Source organism: Mesitornis unicolor, unplaced genomic scaffold, assembly GCF_000695765.1.
Source record: "Mesitornis unicolor isolate BGI_N332 unplaced genomic scaffold, ASM69576v1 scaffold27119, whole genome shotgun sequence".
Lineage (NCBI taxonomy): Eukaryota > Metazoa > Chordata > Aves > Mesitornithiformes > Mesitornithidae > Mesitornis > Mesitornis unicolor.
In genome coordinates, this window is record NW_010205625.1 from 12,610 (window position 1) to 29,575 (window position 16,966).

General features: G+C 36.1%; 1 protein-coding gene across 1 annotated transcript in view; it reads left to right on the forward strand.

The window, feature by feature from the left end:
- Positions 1-663: 663 nt before the first annotated feature.
- Positions 664-16,966, forward strand: part of DNAJC24 (DnaJ (Hsp40) homolog, subfamily C, member 24) — a 33,450-nt gene continuing 17,147 nt past the window's right edge. The window contains exon 1 of the mRNA XM_010191480.1: positions 664-796. Within this exon, the coding sequence (XP_010189782.1) occupies positions 689-796 (108 nt within the window). The 5' untranslated portion in view covers positions 664-688. The remainder of the gene's footprint in view (positions 797-16,966) is intronic.

Sequence of the window (16,966 nt, forward strand, 5' to 3'; positions counted from 1 at the left end):
CAGGCATTACTGTGCTCTTTCCTGCATTTAATTCTTTTGTTTGTTTTTTCCATTTTGGGTCATTAGCTTGATGATAGACGGCCAATAAAGAAGCTCTTGATTAGTTAGGTTTTACTTAGGGACCTGTGCTAGCTTCATGTGCTTTGGTTCATTTTTGTTTGTTTGTTCTTATACTTTTGTATTTTAATATTGAACCGTTGAGTCTTCTTAGCCAGCAGGATGGGTAAGAAGGGTCCGTACTGTGAATATCATTGCGCGAAACCCAAGCCATACCTTCTAGTCTTCTTGCCTGTATCTCATTCCAGAACTGACAAAATGTCACTTTTATGTACTTCATTTCATATATTAAGGACAGTATTGCTTCAAAATAAAAATGTGTATTTAGAAATATTTCTGAAACATGATATACTAAGGAACTGGGACAGGAAACACAACATATAACTTAAATCACTTCATCTACTACCATCTGTGGGGTGCAATGGCTGTGTGAATGTACCTGTGTTTTTACACTAGAGATCTTATGTAGGGGAATAGATGTGTTTGAGGGCTGCAGTCTATTTCATGATCCTGTAGCTTCTCACAGTTCTTAATTTTTGCTTTTTCTAACTGTTTCTTTTTCAAGTTGTAATTATATTTATTTAATTCTCTTACGCAGTGCTAAGAAAGTAATTTCAAAGCCAGTCGGACCATGGCCTTTGAAAGGGTTACACAAAAGGACTGGTACAAAATCCTGGGCGCAAATCCATCGGACAGTTTGGCAGAACTAAAACGGAAGTACCAAAAACTTGCTTTATTAGTAAGTATGTTTTTGTTATTTAAGATAAATTTTATAAGCCGAGAAGAGGTTTTGTTTCTACTTTTTTTGGTATTAATAGGATTAATCAGAGTGTGATTGTAGTATCAGTTCACTGAGGATGGTTTAAGTTTGAAATAAATATTTGGAGCTTATGACTTATCATTATATTTCACAAAAAGGGGTTGTTTTTCTGGTTACAAAACAATGGTATATCTCCCAGCTTTACTAAACATTCATGAATGAACTGAGTCAAATGCTTGTTCCTCAGGTGCTGGATAATCAGGTGTACAAGTCAATGAAGGTCGTTGTAGCACATAGTCATGAAATGTGCTAATTGATACTTTTGGTATTTACTGTCGTGCGTGCAGTTCGTGTGCTGAGTGCAACCCTTGACTATATGAAGACCAGATGCAAAGAGGAAAAAAAAAGTTCTTCCTGATAGGCTGTGGTAATGGCATACAAAACGTCTGAGGAAAATATGTTAATATTCAATTTATTTGGAAGTTTCTGGTGCATTTTTGTAGAGTCCTGGTTTTGGTAATGCGTTAAGACTTGATACTCGGTGAATTCTCTTAGGTTTTCCTGTGCTCCTGGTATGCTTGTATAAGAATGAGTTTTACCAGATTACATTGTGTGATTCTTGGTTGTTCTGTTCTGTTCCTTCCCCTGAATTCAGGCTTTGTGCTGAAATGAAGCTTTGGTCTGGCTTTCTGAGGAAAGTGGGGTGTGGTTGTTTTTTAATACTGTTGACTGTTTTCAGCCACATTTGATAGACAAATAGAATTGCCAAGGTAGCTAAATTCCTAAGTTTCTTGAAAACTGGCAGCTTGGTAGAGAAGAGGGAAAGGGTGAGCAGAATTCAGTTTTTATATATTCCTTTAGGTAGCTGCTAGCTGGACTATCAGCACTGGCAGGGCATTAGGGAGCGCATGCATGGCAGACTTTGCTAAGTTTGAGGTGTCAGAATGAATGTGAGAAGTTACTGGGATTTTTAAGTGAGGTAAAGAGAATGTCAATCTACAGGAGACTGAGTTTTGTTACAGTTGATATAAATTAATGGGTTGGTGTTGGGGCTTTTGTTTGTTTGTCTGGGTAGTTGGTTGGGTTTTTTTTTACTTCTAGTCCCTATGAAAACTGTTTTAAAGGTCATTTCACCAGTATGCTCTAAATTGACACATTTTGTTATTCTTCAGTTGAATTCCCTAAGCTGTCCTGCTGTACATTTATTCCTTCTCAGTGCTTCAGGCTAACTTATTTCTGTCTGAAACTCAAGTTTCAACACTTTCAAACAAACACAAAATGTTTGCATGCAAATATAGGACATAAATCCATTGGTGCTCACTGTTAAACATCAAAAGAATCAATGTAGGAGAGCATTTTGGAAACTAAGCTGCTTAGTTGTGCTTTGAATAGAAATAATTGTTTTCTTGGACCTCCTAATGTTTTTGTTTTACTGAATTACTAATAAAATGTGAATAATAATAATGATCTGTTTCTCCTTAATGAAAACAATAGGAGGATCACAGTTTAAAATAAGTGCTGTTCAGATAGGAGACTAATTTAAACTGAATACTGTAAATGAATTTGTATCTTTCACTATGAATCTATGTATAATAATGGATTTAAAATCATATGTAAAGTATCGTTCAAAGCTGTTTGCCACAGAACTGAAACTATGTAGTGCCTTTCCTGTATGAATTTTTTTTAAAAGTGAAGCTGACCCTCTGTGTTACAGTGCTGTACCTCCGTGTAATAAAAGTATGAAGTGAGAATTGTTGAAGTTTACAACTGTCTGTTTACCTCTGTAACTGTAGTTTTAGAACATGAAAATATTATTTTAATATAAAAGCTTTTCTTTAGAACCTGTATATTTCCAAACTAATTTGTTGTTGCCCTTTATTTGAAAAGTCAGTGAGAAATGTTAGAGAAAATGAAGATATTTGGGTTTGTTGGGTTTGGGGGTTTTTTTGTAAATTTTGCTGTTTAATTTTGCTGTTTGGCTCAGAATTATTTTGCTACCTGTGATAAATCTCTCTGACTAAACAGCCACACCGATGTTTAGTTGTAGGTGTTTTTTCCAAGGCAGATCTGCCGCTTGTCTCTTATTACCATGTGTCCTGTCTTTTTTAGCTGAGCTGTCACAGACTCACCTTGTTTGTCCACTTACTAATACAGCATCTACCACAGTCAGTCTAAAGTCTGTGAAAGCATGGTGATAATAAAACAGTAATCATTTTTATGCACTTTAAAAATTCATTGATTATAGGAGTGACTGGAGACTACACTTACGTACCTTCACTAAAAGGTGTTCATATAGTACGTAGTTACAGTGTCATTGCCACAGATGTTGTTGAGTCCAAGAGGTTCCACAGATGTTCATGAAAGAAAAGTCTGTCACGGCATCTTAACACAAAAAAACACTTTCTCTGATTCAGAAATCCATGAGCTATGGACTTCGGAATGTTGGTGGAACATATAAAGGAGTTGTAAGTTTGTCTTATCCTGATACTATTCCCTAGGCATCCAGTGTTTGTTGTTAGTAAAAGACGTAGCACTGGATGGATCTCTCATCTTGTCTCTTGTGCCCTATTCATGTGAAGTAACTCCCTTGCTGCCCAAGTAGAGCTTGTACTTGAAGTTCTTGGTAGCTTCACACCCCTGATAAAGTGATCTTTTGGTTTTTCTAAAGCTGTCGTTGGAGATACTGGTGGTAGAAGTAATAGAATTATTGGTGTGGGCAGAGAACCAGTCTGTATGCAGGTGTTATTATGTGCTGTGGTAGTAGTCAGTTATTGGAGTAACTCCACTTCAGAATCTGGAATAGCAGATGAGCACAGCTGTGTATTGCCTATTAAAAGATTTAATGACAAGTTATATGGTCAGTACAGAATGTTTTCTGGCTTGTGTAGCAGCAGAAGTTAACCTTCTGAAGATCTGTACTGTGCTAATTACTTCAATATCTGAAAGTTTCTAAAGCAACTTGTATCTTGGATACCAACAGCAGTTATTACTATGATGTTCATTCTATAATCGTGAATATTCTGATCACAGATGTTCATCAGAATCAAGCATAATAGGTAGTGGAATTTATTTTTAAAAATAATTCTGCTGTTAAAATAAAAATGGCAAATGTCTGAGTCCTGGCCTTCTTCAGATGATCCCCAGTGCTTCATGTTGAGCATTTGCTTTTTGCCATCTGCTATTTTCTATTTGTCAACACATGTATGCTTAGCATCTTGAATGAACAGGCAGATGTAAATTTCCAAAGCTACAAAGAGTTGGAGATCTTGCCATATGTCCTCCAAAAGATAACTATGTTTGTGGTTAAATCTCAGGACTGACCTCAATAATACAAAGTAGTATGCAACAAAAATGGTTGAATTGTAGGCTTGTAAGAGTGGTTTCATAAGGACAAATTAGCTTAAAACTGATTAATTACAGAAGCATAACTTTTTTGTCAATTCTAGCAAATTGATGGAGAACACTGATAACCCATAAAAAATAAAACTGAGCATATGCACCCTACTAAAATGAATACATTTACTTACTGTGTTGCCATATTTTGGTTTTTTTTTTATTTGGTCAAGTTACAACATATGTTTAAGTGAGTTATTTTACTACAAATAATGTCAGCTCCATCCTTAAGAGTAACATGCATTTGATATAGAAAATAGCACCGTTTTGGCCTAAAAGTAGTAGTATTTTTTTAATCAGTTTTTTTTTCTTCTCACCTTCTAAGTATTAAAGTAAAAGTTCATATTTATGAAATTTCCTTGTAACTTAATAAAACTTATATTTGTTTCTTTTAAATTTTGTGTACTTATGTGGCTCTTTTACCTGGATCATCTTGATACTTTATGATTGTAACAGTCAATAGCAGCTGAAGGTGACAGACTTTTGTGCACAAGATGTGTTGACACTGGCAATTTTATAAATAGCTTGTTTTTAAAGCAAAATCAGACTTTTGTGTATGTTGGCTTATACTTCGGTGTCTTCTGTAGCACAGACCTTCAGCTGGTAATTCTGAAAGGAATAAAAAAAAAAAGAGAAATGTGTATTTTGTAACCAGCGTAGCTCAATGTAGAGATTTCTTGATTGGCTCTTTTAAGTTCATGCTGAAGTATTTTTCTGAAGCACAGGTGACTTGCAGTTTCCATACTCTGAAAGGAATCACAACAGATTATGAGAATTAATACCTTGTCTAGGTAGTAGGAATTTGGTCTTTAACCTTCCGTCTTTGGAACATGCTGATGATTTTGATATATCTGGGATATGTGTAGCCTTTCTATCCGCAGTTATGTACATAGTTGTTTCAACAAGATTTCTTAAATGGATAAACAAGTTTTTTTCTTCCATACTTAGTTTTTCAAGGAATCAATACAGCTTTTAGGAAGGACATTTCTGAATGTGTATAAAATTAACAGAGGATGAAATTAGAGTAACAAAAATAGGATATTGAGGGGAAAACATTGTACCATCTTATTATTGGCACAATTTTTACATCTCCTTTTGGTCTTGCACTTTGTGGTCAAAGAATGAGTTGCCAGATTGTTTTCAAATTTTCATCTAGCTGCTCTATATCTGAAAAGTGCTTTTTACAAGGAATGAAGTCACCAAATGCATAAGCATTGTCTAGCTGAAAATCAGGTGTCTGTTCCTGTTGTTGCTGATGATATTATAGGATACCTTTCAACTGGAAAAAAAATTATTGTGCAGGAAAATTATATGCTGCTGTTACAATGTGTGCCCTAATCTTAAAGAAAATCCATGTAATTTGAGCAGGGAGTGTGCAGGAAGCGTTTATTTTTAATATGGTAAGGAAATAAAATGTGCTGTTTAACTTGTAGCATTACAAAGATTTATCTTTTTATCAGAAGGGGGGATGTATAGATATAAAAACACTGATCACTTATCTATTTGAAGGTATAGAAAATTTGAAAACTGGGAGCATCAGGCATAGGTGAGAATGACTCTCAGTAACAATAAAAAAGGACATTAATAGAAATTTAATTTAATGAAGAAAAATAACTTCAAGAAGAAGAGTGTTACTCCTGAAAGCACTTGCCAACTGAGGAACTTCTTTTCATGCTGGGTTTAAGTTGAGAATTTGAATCTTTAAAATGAAACCACTTTGAGCTTTGTATCAGAAGTCTCATAGTAATGCTTTTCCTAATGAAAATTGTGCAGTTTGTGTATTCCTTTTTTAATAGTTTTTGCAGATTTTTGACTTTTGTTTGAACAGCAGCATACTCGTTTGAGATACTTAACAGATTATCATGTTTGGCTAACTCCAGTTTCAGTTAACTTGTAGAAAATGGGTTTTGTAACTTGACAGTATAAGCAGAACAAGTTCAGTGCAGCCTGGTTGTAGCTTGTCTGAAGTTAATATAATTACAAGAGAGGAAGGTAAGCCACTATGTTGAATACAAAGGACTGTTGTTTTGGCACTTGGTAGTTTTATTTGGAGCTGTTCTTTACATTTGATTTACTACTTATGACCTTAAAATACAAGCAGGCATATTTTCAAGTTGGGACTTGTGAAATTGGTTATTAGCGTACTAGTATATAATGAACCTCAGTGTTGTTTAAGCTATGAGAGCTTTTGTTCCATTCATTTACCTGTTTTTTGTTTTTTTCAGTCGGAATTGTGTGAAGAGGTAATGCTGGTGGCAGTTGGTCCTTGGGCCTTACGTGCTTCTGTCAGGGTAACTGGCCAATGGGAGTGGGTGTTCTATACATTTAGGTGGCTGGCTAATCAAATGAAATGCAGTGATTAACCAAGTAGTGCTCTGATTGGTCAGCAACCAGCTGGAAGGCGTCCTCTGGACATGTCCTATACAAGAACAGGCTGAGAAAGGTATCCCGACTTGCAGAAGGGATGCAGGGAGGAGAGGGCATGGATGCAGGTGAAGAGAAAAAGGATGTGGGAAGGTATCATAGTAGGAAAAGGGGCATATGCCAGTATTGGCATGCGGTGTGCAGTGCTCCTTCATTAGAGGTGGGTGTCCACCATATCTCAGTTTATGTGGACTGATGTCTCACACTTTATTACTTTGTAATGTGTAATTTTTTGGTATTGATTTTTAAAAATGTAGGTGAATTTTAACAAGTGCACGGTGTGAACATCCCTATACCAGAAAGTTATTTTTAACTGTTATACAGAATATGAGAAAACCCATAGCATCACAGAATAAGGCAGCAAGTAATATATTGCTTATCCAGGTAGTTCAGCCAATTGTAACAGTAATGTTATTTTGGAAAATTGTCTCTAAATTTAATCTGTTTACTTACTGGGTTATTGTCCACAGTTTATTTGTTATGATGAGCAGCTTCTGATACTTCATCCTCTGTAGTTTTAAGGTACATACGTAAGAAGAAAATGGGCATCAGGCAATTGAAATGTGAGATTCAGCTACTGTGTGCTTGGCCTTTAATGTCATTTATGCTCTGCAAAGGAGTCTGATGCCTCTTGGACATTTTGTGCACTGCTTACTGATTATAACAATATATTAAAAATAGAATCTACACTGTCTTTGGTAGACTTTTTGTGAAAGGCATTGCATACTTATAAATACTCAGTGTCCAGAGGAACTATAAAAATCAGACTTTGTTTTTAATCAGAATTTTATGTACTAGCTTGTTAAATTCCATACAGATGATTCTTTACTTAATATTTGCAAGTGTTCTTGCAGCACTTTTGAAGACACGTTGAAGTAGTTTTATGTTGCACAGTGTGCTTTTTATCTTATTTTTGAATGAGATGTCTGAAATAAAAATCATGTAGCGAAAGATACTAATTAAAGCACAAAGAAGGAAGATAAAAAGATCAGCATAATGTTGTCACATAAGTAAATGGTCTGATTATTCTGACGTTTGAGCAGCCCCAGTCAAAACTACCTTTAGTTGTTCAACATTTTCAGACCGGACTATGTGTTTAAGTGCCTCCTTCTGAAATCTTAAGCACTGGGTCTGCTATTTAAAGAAGCTATAATCGCAGAACATGAGTTTGAAGGATAATAAATGTTAAGCATAGAATCAATCATCTTGCAATAACTGTGTTTATATAAGAATCTCTTATTGCCGTTGAATGAAATTGAATCTGAAATAGTTATTAGATTTTTAAAATATTGTAGTATGGTGTAGTACCTTAAAAATCTTACTGTTCTGGGGACTTGTGTATTAATTTTTTTAATTGAAATAAATTATCTGTGTAAAATGCATAATGCAACTGTTGTGGAAATTTATGAAAGCAACACATTGCTTCTTTCCTTCATCATTAAACACTTCAGAGTCACAGAATCATGATCTGAATGACATAAGAACTGTCCCACCCTCCCTGTTTTATCTTCTCCTTGCCTCAGTTGATCATGAATGCTTTCTCATCTCTTATTCAGCCAAATGCTCAGCAGACATGAGCTCATTTGAACTGATTTAATGCAGAAGTGAATTCTTATTCGACCTGAAGGGCTGTCTTGTAGGACACTTTGCAGGTAGTTTTTATTATTATAGTAGGAAAGTTCAGCTTTTTTGTTACAGTCTGCCAGGCATTTGGATAAACGGTCATTTAATTTTCAGTATGTTAAAAGTAACACTGTAAGGTTGAAAAGACAATATTCAGATATTTTTAAAACTTGACCATTTATTGTTGATTTCTTGGGAACAACAACAATGAAAAATTCAAAGTCTAGGTTGGATTTATGACCTAAGAATCTAGGTCAAAGAAGGTAAAGATGAACGAGTTTTCTGAGCAGCATCTTAGCTAAACATTTTTCTTTTCTTGACATAAACATTAAATAGTAACTAATTAGGTGTTTGAGGAGAGTCTGAACAAGAGTTCCTCATTTAAGCGGTACTTACCTTCTGTCAGAGCATGCCAGCAATCCCATATTAGTTCCTGCTGCTACAGAAGAGCAATGCAAATTACAGGCTTGACAGGATCCTCTTAGTGTAACTATGGCTTCTGTAAACGTTGCTGTTGAAACTCAGCTAATGAAAGCATTAGATTATTTGTCTGCAGTTGCTGATCGCTCCTGGGTGATGACCTTAAATTTTCATCTACGTCTCTTGACTATTCCTTCCTAAATTGGGGAAGTTCTGTAAAGGCTGAGACCATCTATATGGAGTGCTTATTGAATACCAATGGCAAAAAGATCAATAATAAACTTGGATAAGTGAGCAGAGTATGCTGCTGTGGCATGATTTCCTTGAGTCATCTAGAAAGTGTGTCCTTTTCATAGTTACGAGGACACACTCTGAAGGTTGTTCCCCTGCTGCAAAGGGAGAATTTGCCAACCACAACCAACCTCCAATTAGAAGTTAACACCAAACTAGTGATCAGCCCAGTTATGAATGCGTCCTTTAAGCCATCGGTGTGAGTAAATTCAATCTGAACTAGATGCAAAGTTTACGTGATTCTGTGGATTACGCTTGGAATTGTTTGTCACTATGGCTACAAAATTTTGAAATAAAGGAATGCTGATGTGTTTTGGATTTCTGTTTTGTTCTGTGGGTTTTGTTTTGTTTTAAATACTGGTCTGATATCCATGAAATGGAGCGTTTGTGCAGTAGTTGTAGCATACTTCATGGCCTCTGATTTAATGGTTGAAACTTCTCAAGGTGCTTTAGGCTGATCTGGCATTGCCTTTGATATGATGCTCCTGTTTTTATTTGGATACAGTGTAGTATGTTTACTAGTGTATCTCTCAAGTTAAGCTGCCTCATTAAAGATAGGGGTTTCTTCATAGGTTTTGCACACAACTGTTTTCTAAACTGAGTGCTAAATTCTGTTAATATTTAGCTTTTCATGTTCATTTTAAAAGTTGTAATTTGATTGGTGCCTAACCTGTTATTTTGAGATCGTGAATGGCTTAAAATACTGCAGAGATTCTCTATTGCTCCTAGAGACAGGGAATGCTGAAAGAAATATTTTAAAGAAAACATAAAGCCCAAACCACCTGCTTAAATCTGACCTCTTTAATGTGTCAGTCCGTTTTTAGGTATTCCAAATACTTTGAAAATTAATGGTGTACTTTGGTTTGGTTTAAAGACAATCATCTGGGGCTGGGGACACACACCACAGAAACACCTGTCCTTTGTGCTCAGCAGTTCTTGAGGAGCTGTGGGGTAGCCTGCAGAAAGGCCTTCATCTCACCAGTCATGGTGCCAGCTGAAGACTGCTGCCCCCGCCTCCCTGTCCCTGCCCTTCTGCCAGATGTTACTCAGCCAGGAAATAGCATCCTGTGGGTTTTCCTTCATCCACTCCTGTATGTGTCGGCTGGAAAAGTTCATGCCCATTTTTTCAGTAGGTTAAGCAACCCTGGTTGTTCTGTGTTTTAGTTTTTTTTTATAATACAGTACAGGATTCTGGGTTTTGCTTTCACATGAAAATAGCATTTGCCTAAACTAGTTTCATAACCATCTGTGTAACTGGCATTGTTGTGTGGCTAGGGCCACATTAAATTTTGCCTGAAAAACTGAACATCGTTTAATGTGACATTTAACAGCTTAAATTGAGCACAGGGGCCAGAATTTCAAAAGGAGCTTTAAAATTCCCTTTTTATTTTTACCTTTATGCTCCTCTAAGTTTTTCCAGTTATCCTTTGCTAGCTTTTGGTGAGGTTTGGTTGGTTTGTTGTTGGGTTTTTGTTTGTTTTGTTTTGTTTTGTTTTTTTATTCCTCTATCTTCTCTTGCTGTATGGTGTAGTTTTCGAAAGTTTTTCTCAGGTAGCTTTTGAGGCTTTTGGGTAGCTCTTCCTGGGAAAATAAGGACCCGTGGAAGCAGAAGAAAATGAAAGAGAAACTGTTTCTGAACATGTACTTTCTGGTAACCACAGATTCTGTTTTCTCTCCTAATTTTCTTGCTTTCATTAGCCAAATTAATCTTTGCTTCTTCTACAGCAGCAGTTAATTTTTCATTGGTAGAAGCTGAAACTTTTACATTTCATTTCAGCATGAAGTTTGTTCAAAATCTGAAAAGAATGAGGAGTTTGAACATTTAACATGAAGGTTATGTGAGGTCATTACTCACTATTTTGTTGTACCCTTCTCAGTCTAACAGGGTTTTACAACTGGGGAACAAGGCAGGGGGGAAGGACTAAAAGTTCATTACTTAGAGAAAACTAAGATGGACTAGTTATTCCTGCATGAAATTCGTCCATTTCCCTTGCCAGTGCAATAGGCTCTCTTATTTTGAGAAAGATTTCAATCAAGAATCTGCAATTGCTTGTTTTTGCAAGGGGAGCTGGAGTGCTCTAAAGTAGCAGATTACTGAAGTGTTACCTGGAACAAGACGGAGATCCACTGGCAATAGTTAACACTAAGAGAGTAGTAGTACCATGATAAAATCATTTGCATTAGCAAAGGTTTCTGATCATACTTGATGTAGTCTTTAGACTGTAATATTTACTGCAGAGGATAAAGTATTTTTTCATTAGAAATCACTTCTTGGTGTAAGACCAGCTCTGCAATCACAGGACTTTTATAGGTAGCATCAAATTGAAAGTGACTGTTTCCATGGAAGTTGAAATTTATTTCTATAAAAGTATAGTCAAAATTACAGTGGCAATCCTGCTGCTACTACAGTTAAATTTATGTTTTAAAGTATGCTAAAGGTGAAGATTTAAGTATAAAGGAGGAAAAGCATTTTTCGGCTGGCTCTCAGCTCAGACTCATGCCCAACTTAACAAAAGATTAAGATTTCCCAATGAATAGTAGAACTGTTCAAAACTCTGTTAAGAAATTAAGGTTATCAACCTGTATGATCTAAATGTGAAAGATGATGTTGTAAAATCCTTGGCTTAATCAGAGAGAAGGTTGAGCAAGTTTAAAGTAAGTTTAAGCAAGATAACTTTAAAAAATCCAAGATGCAGATTAGGAGTTTATGGCAGTGTCATTTATTTTGTGATTTTTTTCTTATTTTTTTTTTAATTCCACTTCAAAAGACTCCAGTAATTTTCAAGAATTTGTAGCACTGGTTTGATAGTCTCATCCTCTGTGTCTTTGCTATTAGTGAATGTCAGTTATGTGTTCTGCATAACTGCTGCATATTGCTGTGTCCATTTAGTCCTAACTTTTTATTTAGTTCTGGCTGTTTTTAGAATAGCAAGTTGGGTTGTCTGTGGGTGTTTTCTTCAAAAATTATTCATTGGGTCATGATTAACTAAAGTGTTATGGAAGAATTCAGTTTTCCTCCTATGTGCTGTCTTGATGATGCTTTGCTGCAAATACCTTGAGTCACAGCAAATATTTCCTTACAGAAACAGTTATGACAGCAATATTATTATCCAAAATATTTCTGTTCTGATGGTTCTTATTTGTCTGCAGTTGGAAGTGTGCCGTACTGGATGTTGTGTACAGCAGTGGTTATCTCTGGCCTGAAGGTATGGAAAAGATTAATAATGTGTGTAAAACATGCAACAGTTGAATATTGCACGGGAAGCTCAGATTGATACTTGCAGCAATTTATTTGGCAGACTGTAAGGAGGAAAAAAGGAAGAAGAATGGACACAGTTTTGACCAGCTAGCTGATCACTGCGCAAGGTTAGAAAAGTGTCGTGGAACGGATTAGGTATAAGAGATCAGAAAGAAAATGAAACTGTCTTTTTTTTTTTTCCTCAAATGAGGAACGTTTCCTATGAATAAGAATCATCCCAGAGAAGGACAGTGAAGACTGGAATCTGTCAAAGGAGATAACAAGATCAGGTAGGAGAAGGCTAAAGTTGTTAAAAAGCTTAAAGTTTGTTTGTGTTTGGCGAAAAAAGGAAAAAGAGATGGATTGAAGTAATGAATCAAGAAGATAAATTCCTTGCTCCTTTGTCAAGCTGTCTTTGGATAGACATCCTTTGGGGGAGTTTAAATCTCTGTATGAAAAGATTGAATGTCCCAAGGAACTCTTCACTTTCTGTTTCTCCTCTTTGCATGTGGAATAAGCAGCTACTTCCATGTTCCCTGCTAACTTCTGCCAACTGAGTGAACATGTTGAAAAGATTGATTGTGGGTTAGGAAAGCCAGTTTAAGACCTGGAATCATTCTTTTCATGAAAGTGAACAAGTTTCACTTTTCAGAGAGAGCGCTTTGTTGCAGAATCACTGAAATAAGAAAAGCACCTTCAAAGTAATTTTGTTTTGTGCTGTTTTAGCCTAAGATCACACCTCTCTTTTTTTTTTCTTTTGCTCCCCTCTCGCCCCTTTCCAAATACTTGCTGTCTGAAGCTTTATCAGTACTGAGTTGTGCTAGTTGCTTAACAGGGCATAGCTTACAGAAATGTAGATAAGTGTGGAACCTGATCTAGTGAATGTACTTACTTCTTTAAGTGAGCATCCTAATGAAATGCATGTATTACACTCCTGATATTTTTGCAGGTGAAATGTGAGTCCTGTAATTAGCCCACTGAACATACATCTTGCCTGTTACAGTCTTTGTGTGTACAAGAAAGGATATTATCACATCGCATCAATTTAGAAAGTCTGTAGGGGAGGAAATGTGAAGCAGCTATTTAAAAATAATAAGAAACTTTATTTGCTTTGGTCTCTTTCATCATGGCAGTGTAGGCAGAGAAACAATGGAACGTTTTTGATGTAACCTCCTAGTAAGCATTAGGTGGCAGTAGTGTGTTGTATTTGGCAGCTGCTTTGTCATTCGCTTTTTATCTCCTGCAATCTTTAGTGCAGTGTAATAAATGGAGAAAACATCTATTTTATTTCTGTATAGTTTTTATGAAATGCTGATTTATGGTTGTTCTGACTGTGTGACTGTAGGCAGCCGCTGTCTGGGCTCATGTATACATAGGTGGGATTAGCGTACTGTAGTTCCTGCACAGTATTCATTATTTATTTTCTGATACACAATATCTAACAGTGATAATATTAACTGCAAATATTCTGATGAGAAATATGTTGTTAATAGCTCGGTTTAGTTTTACAGCCTTTACATTTTCATAAACGGTTACTGTTTCTAAATGTAATGTAGCCTGCTAGATGAATTATGTTTGTCTCCTTGGCTTTACTCTTTTTTTCTTCGATAAAACAGAACTTAAGCTCAAGCGAATGTTGGCAGGAACATAATTAACCTTTCGGTGTAGTGATGTTATTGTCACTCCAGATCTTAGACAAGTGCGGTTACCTTGTGACCTTTTTGGAGGCTTTTTCCCATCATCCTTGTTTCTTACAGGTAAAGGATCTCAAGGAGTTTGGAACTGGTGTTGCATTGCATTAACTGGGCAGGATGATCAATTAATAGAAGAAGAGCAAGAAAGTGTTGACAGAACATGCTATCTAATTAGTACCTGATGAACCGTGTATGCCACAGAGCCCAGAGTGTAATGTGTCTTCAGGGTAGCTCCTGTACAAGACCTTTATATGCAAAATAAACCTGTAGAAAAGATAAAAAAGAATATTTCTGCATAGTTCCAGTGAAGGAAATCAACACTGCTGAAAAACTTCTCTTTCTACTGTAAGCTTGGGGAAAGCTAGGGATACTTAATAATTCATAGAAGGGGCATGTATCAGGGCATCAAGCTTGGGTTTTGTACAAGTCTTGCTCTTAAAAATCATGTAGCCATTTGTTCAGGTCCTTTTTATGTAAGAGGTGATCTACAAATTATGGAAACAGATGAAATAGTTTTTATTTAAATGAAACGATGTAATTTTCCTTCCTGCTCTTTGGAGTAGTAAGAAAGAAATACTAAGGCAGTAATATTTCCTGATGGCTCATGTGATAAAATGGCAAGCAAAATCATTCGAAGTTAAGAGCAGGAAGCACCACAAGACACTGAGGTTCCACCCTAACTGGTTTTCTATTACATATTAGTTTGTAACAGTTTTTTAGGTGAAAATCACGGAATTTTGAGTTGAAAAGCACTTCAAGTCTAGCAAGGTAGTACTGCCAGAATTATTTGGTTACTGATAATTAGGACTTTTTCTATTCATTTGCATAAATAAATTGGTAATTAATTCATGCTGTTCGTCCTATGATAGGAGGAAAGTTTAATGTTTACATGTTTGAAACAAACATATTTTCAAAATTACTTCGTTTTGTCCTGCAGTTTAAGCTTCTTTCTTCTTACTGAAATAAACCACTTCCTGTTTTAGAATACTTTTATTGAATAAATCCCTTAAATATTTGTAAAACATTTGAGTGGTTTTTTTTCATCCTGCTCTAATTTAATGAGTTTTGCTGGTGAAGCTGGAAAATGTCATCTTTCTGTGACCTTTCAGTGAGTGTCACAGGGTAGGGGCCATGTGGATGTTTGTCACCCTTTTTCTTGACCAGCACAGGTGATTAAAACATGTGCTTTGCTTAAATTTAGTTACGAAAAAATTCAAATTCCAGTTTAATAAACAGCTTTCTAATTCAGTCTGTGTTTTGATTTAAATCCACCACAGAATAGATTCTGCCAGAAAAAGAGTTCAGCCCTAAAGCATAACAGCTCGTCGACATTTTAATGTAGATCTTAATCTGTGTATCGTGCTGCCCATAACCAGAGTTAAATGATCAGTTGGAGTCAGTGTGGTTGATTGCTCAAATATAGCTGTCGTGTACATGGGGTGGGTAATACCAAATATCTGTGTTAATTCTACGAAATGCTGATAGGGATTTGTAGTTTATTCAGTGTGACAATGTATGTAAAATTAGGGAAAGTGTTAGCTTGAAATGCAATTATATAGCTCCTGGAGCATTGTAGTTGCATTATATGGTTCCTTTTTTGTGCTGTGTCCATCAGGAATACCATCCCACATAACTTGATTAAAATATTGCTACAAGCCTTAGAATGCAAAACTGGAAATGTGCGGTCCTATACCATGTTAAGTTTAACTGTAGTATTTCAGATACACAAGTTGCATATCATGGATAGTTCAAAACATAAATTTATTGAGCCCTGAGACCTATAGAAGCAGAATGCCTGCATTTGTGATAATGATCATCAGGTCTGGGGCCTTGACCAGCCACACTTTAAATTGCCTGAGGACAGATAGTTCAGGAAGGGTACCCTTTGTCAAAAACCTGAAGTCGGTATGAACTTTGCAATGAAAGCAAGGTTTATCCACTGGCTATCGCGCTAGTCTCAACGTTCACAGTCTGCAGTAAGAGACTTTCAGATGGGCACTTCTGGATCAAAGCCACAAAGCTCTGGTATTTCCAAATGTAATTTTAGAAAGAGGAGGGATGCAGTACTGAGCTTAATTGTATAAGCTTGACTCCAAAGCTATGGGAATGTGAAGACTGAACAGCAGCTTTTTGTGGAGAGAGAAAAAAGTTGAGTACAAATCCTGAGAATGTCAGCCAACCATATTATTTTGTTCCTTGAAATGATTTAGAGGAGTTGTTGATTCCTTGGATATTTAAAGAAGTGGCTTAAACATTGTGGTTATATTGGCTGAATTAAGGAATCTCATTTTAAGAATTGTAATTTCTTCCTAATAAAAATGTGTCCACGTGGTCTGTAGATAACTAGAGAAATGGATGCAGTTATATGACCCAATCCAGCCCTTGTTTAAGAGTTAACGTCTTCAGATTTCTGTGAGCATTTGGTCAGATCTACACAGATTTGGTTGTTGGTTTAAATCTAGCCAAGGCTGGTGGTGTCTTAATTGCTACCACAGAGCAACCATTTGGCCTGTGCGAGATGAATGTTGTCAAGGTACCTTCTGCAAGGCGGACATTGATCCACTGGGAATGTATCAAGAAAGTTTTCGTTAATTGGTCCCTTTGTTGGCATTTGTGGCAGAGCAGCCAAAAACTGAGTATGAACAGACACTCTGTGACAGGGGGTAAGATTTATTGGCAAGTCCTAGTAAAAACTGGTATTTACTTTGTATATTGTAAGCAGGGCCAAAGGACTTTCAGCCTAAGAACAGCCTGGCATTAAATTTACACAGCTTGCTTTTTTTTTTTTTTTTTCTTCTAAGGCAAGGAAATGTAAGAAAAATTCAGACTGCAATTGGAAACTAAATAGGAAATAGCTGGTTAATATTTTTCTTCTTAATGTTGACTGTTTTGCAGCTTCTTTTTAATATGATATGAAGTGTTATGATGAGCTCTGTAGTCCACAGACAAATTTGCATGAACCTATGAATGCTTCTGTCAGATGAGAACACTTGACAGTTTTTGTCCTGACCTCATTAGCTTAACCTGTAGATAATAACATGAACATATAAATATCAAAATTGGAAA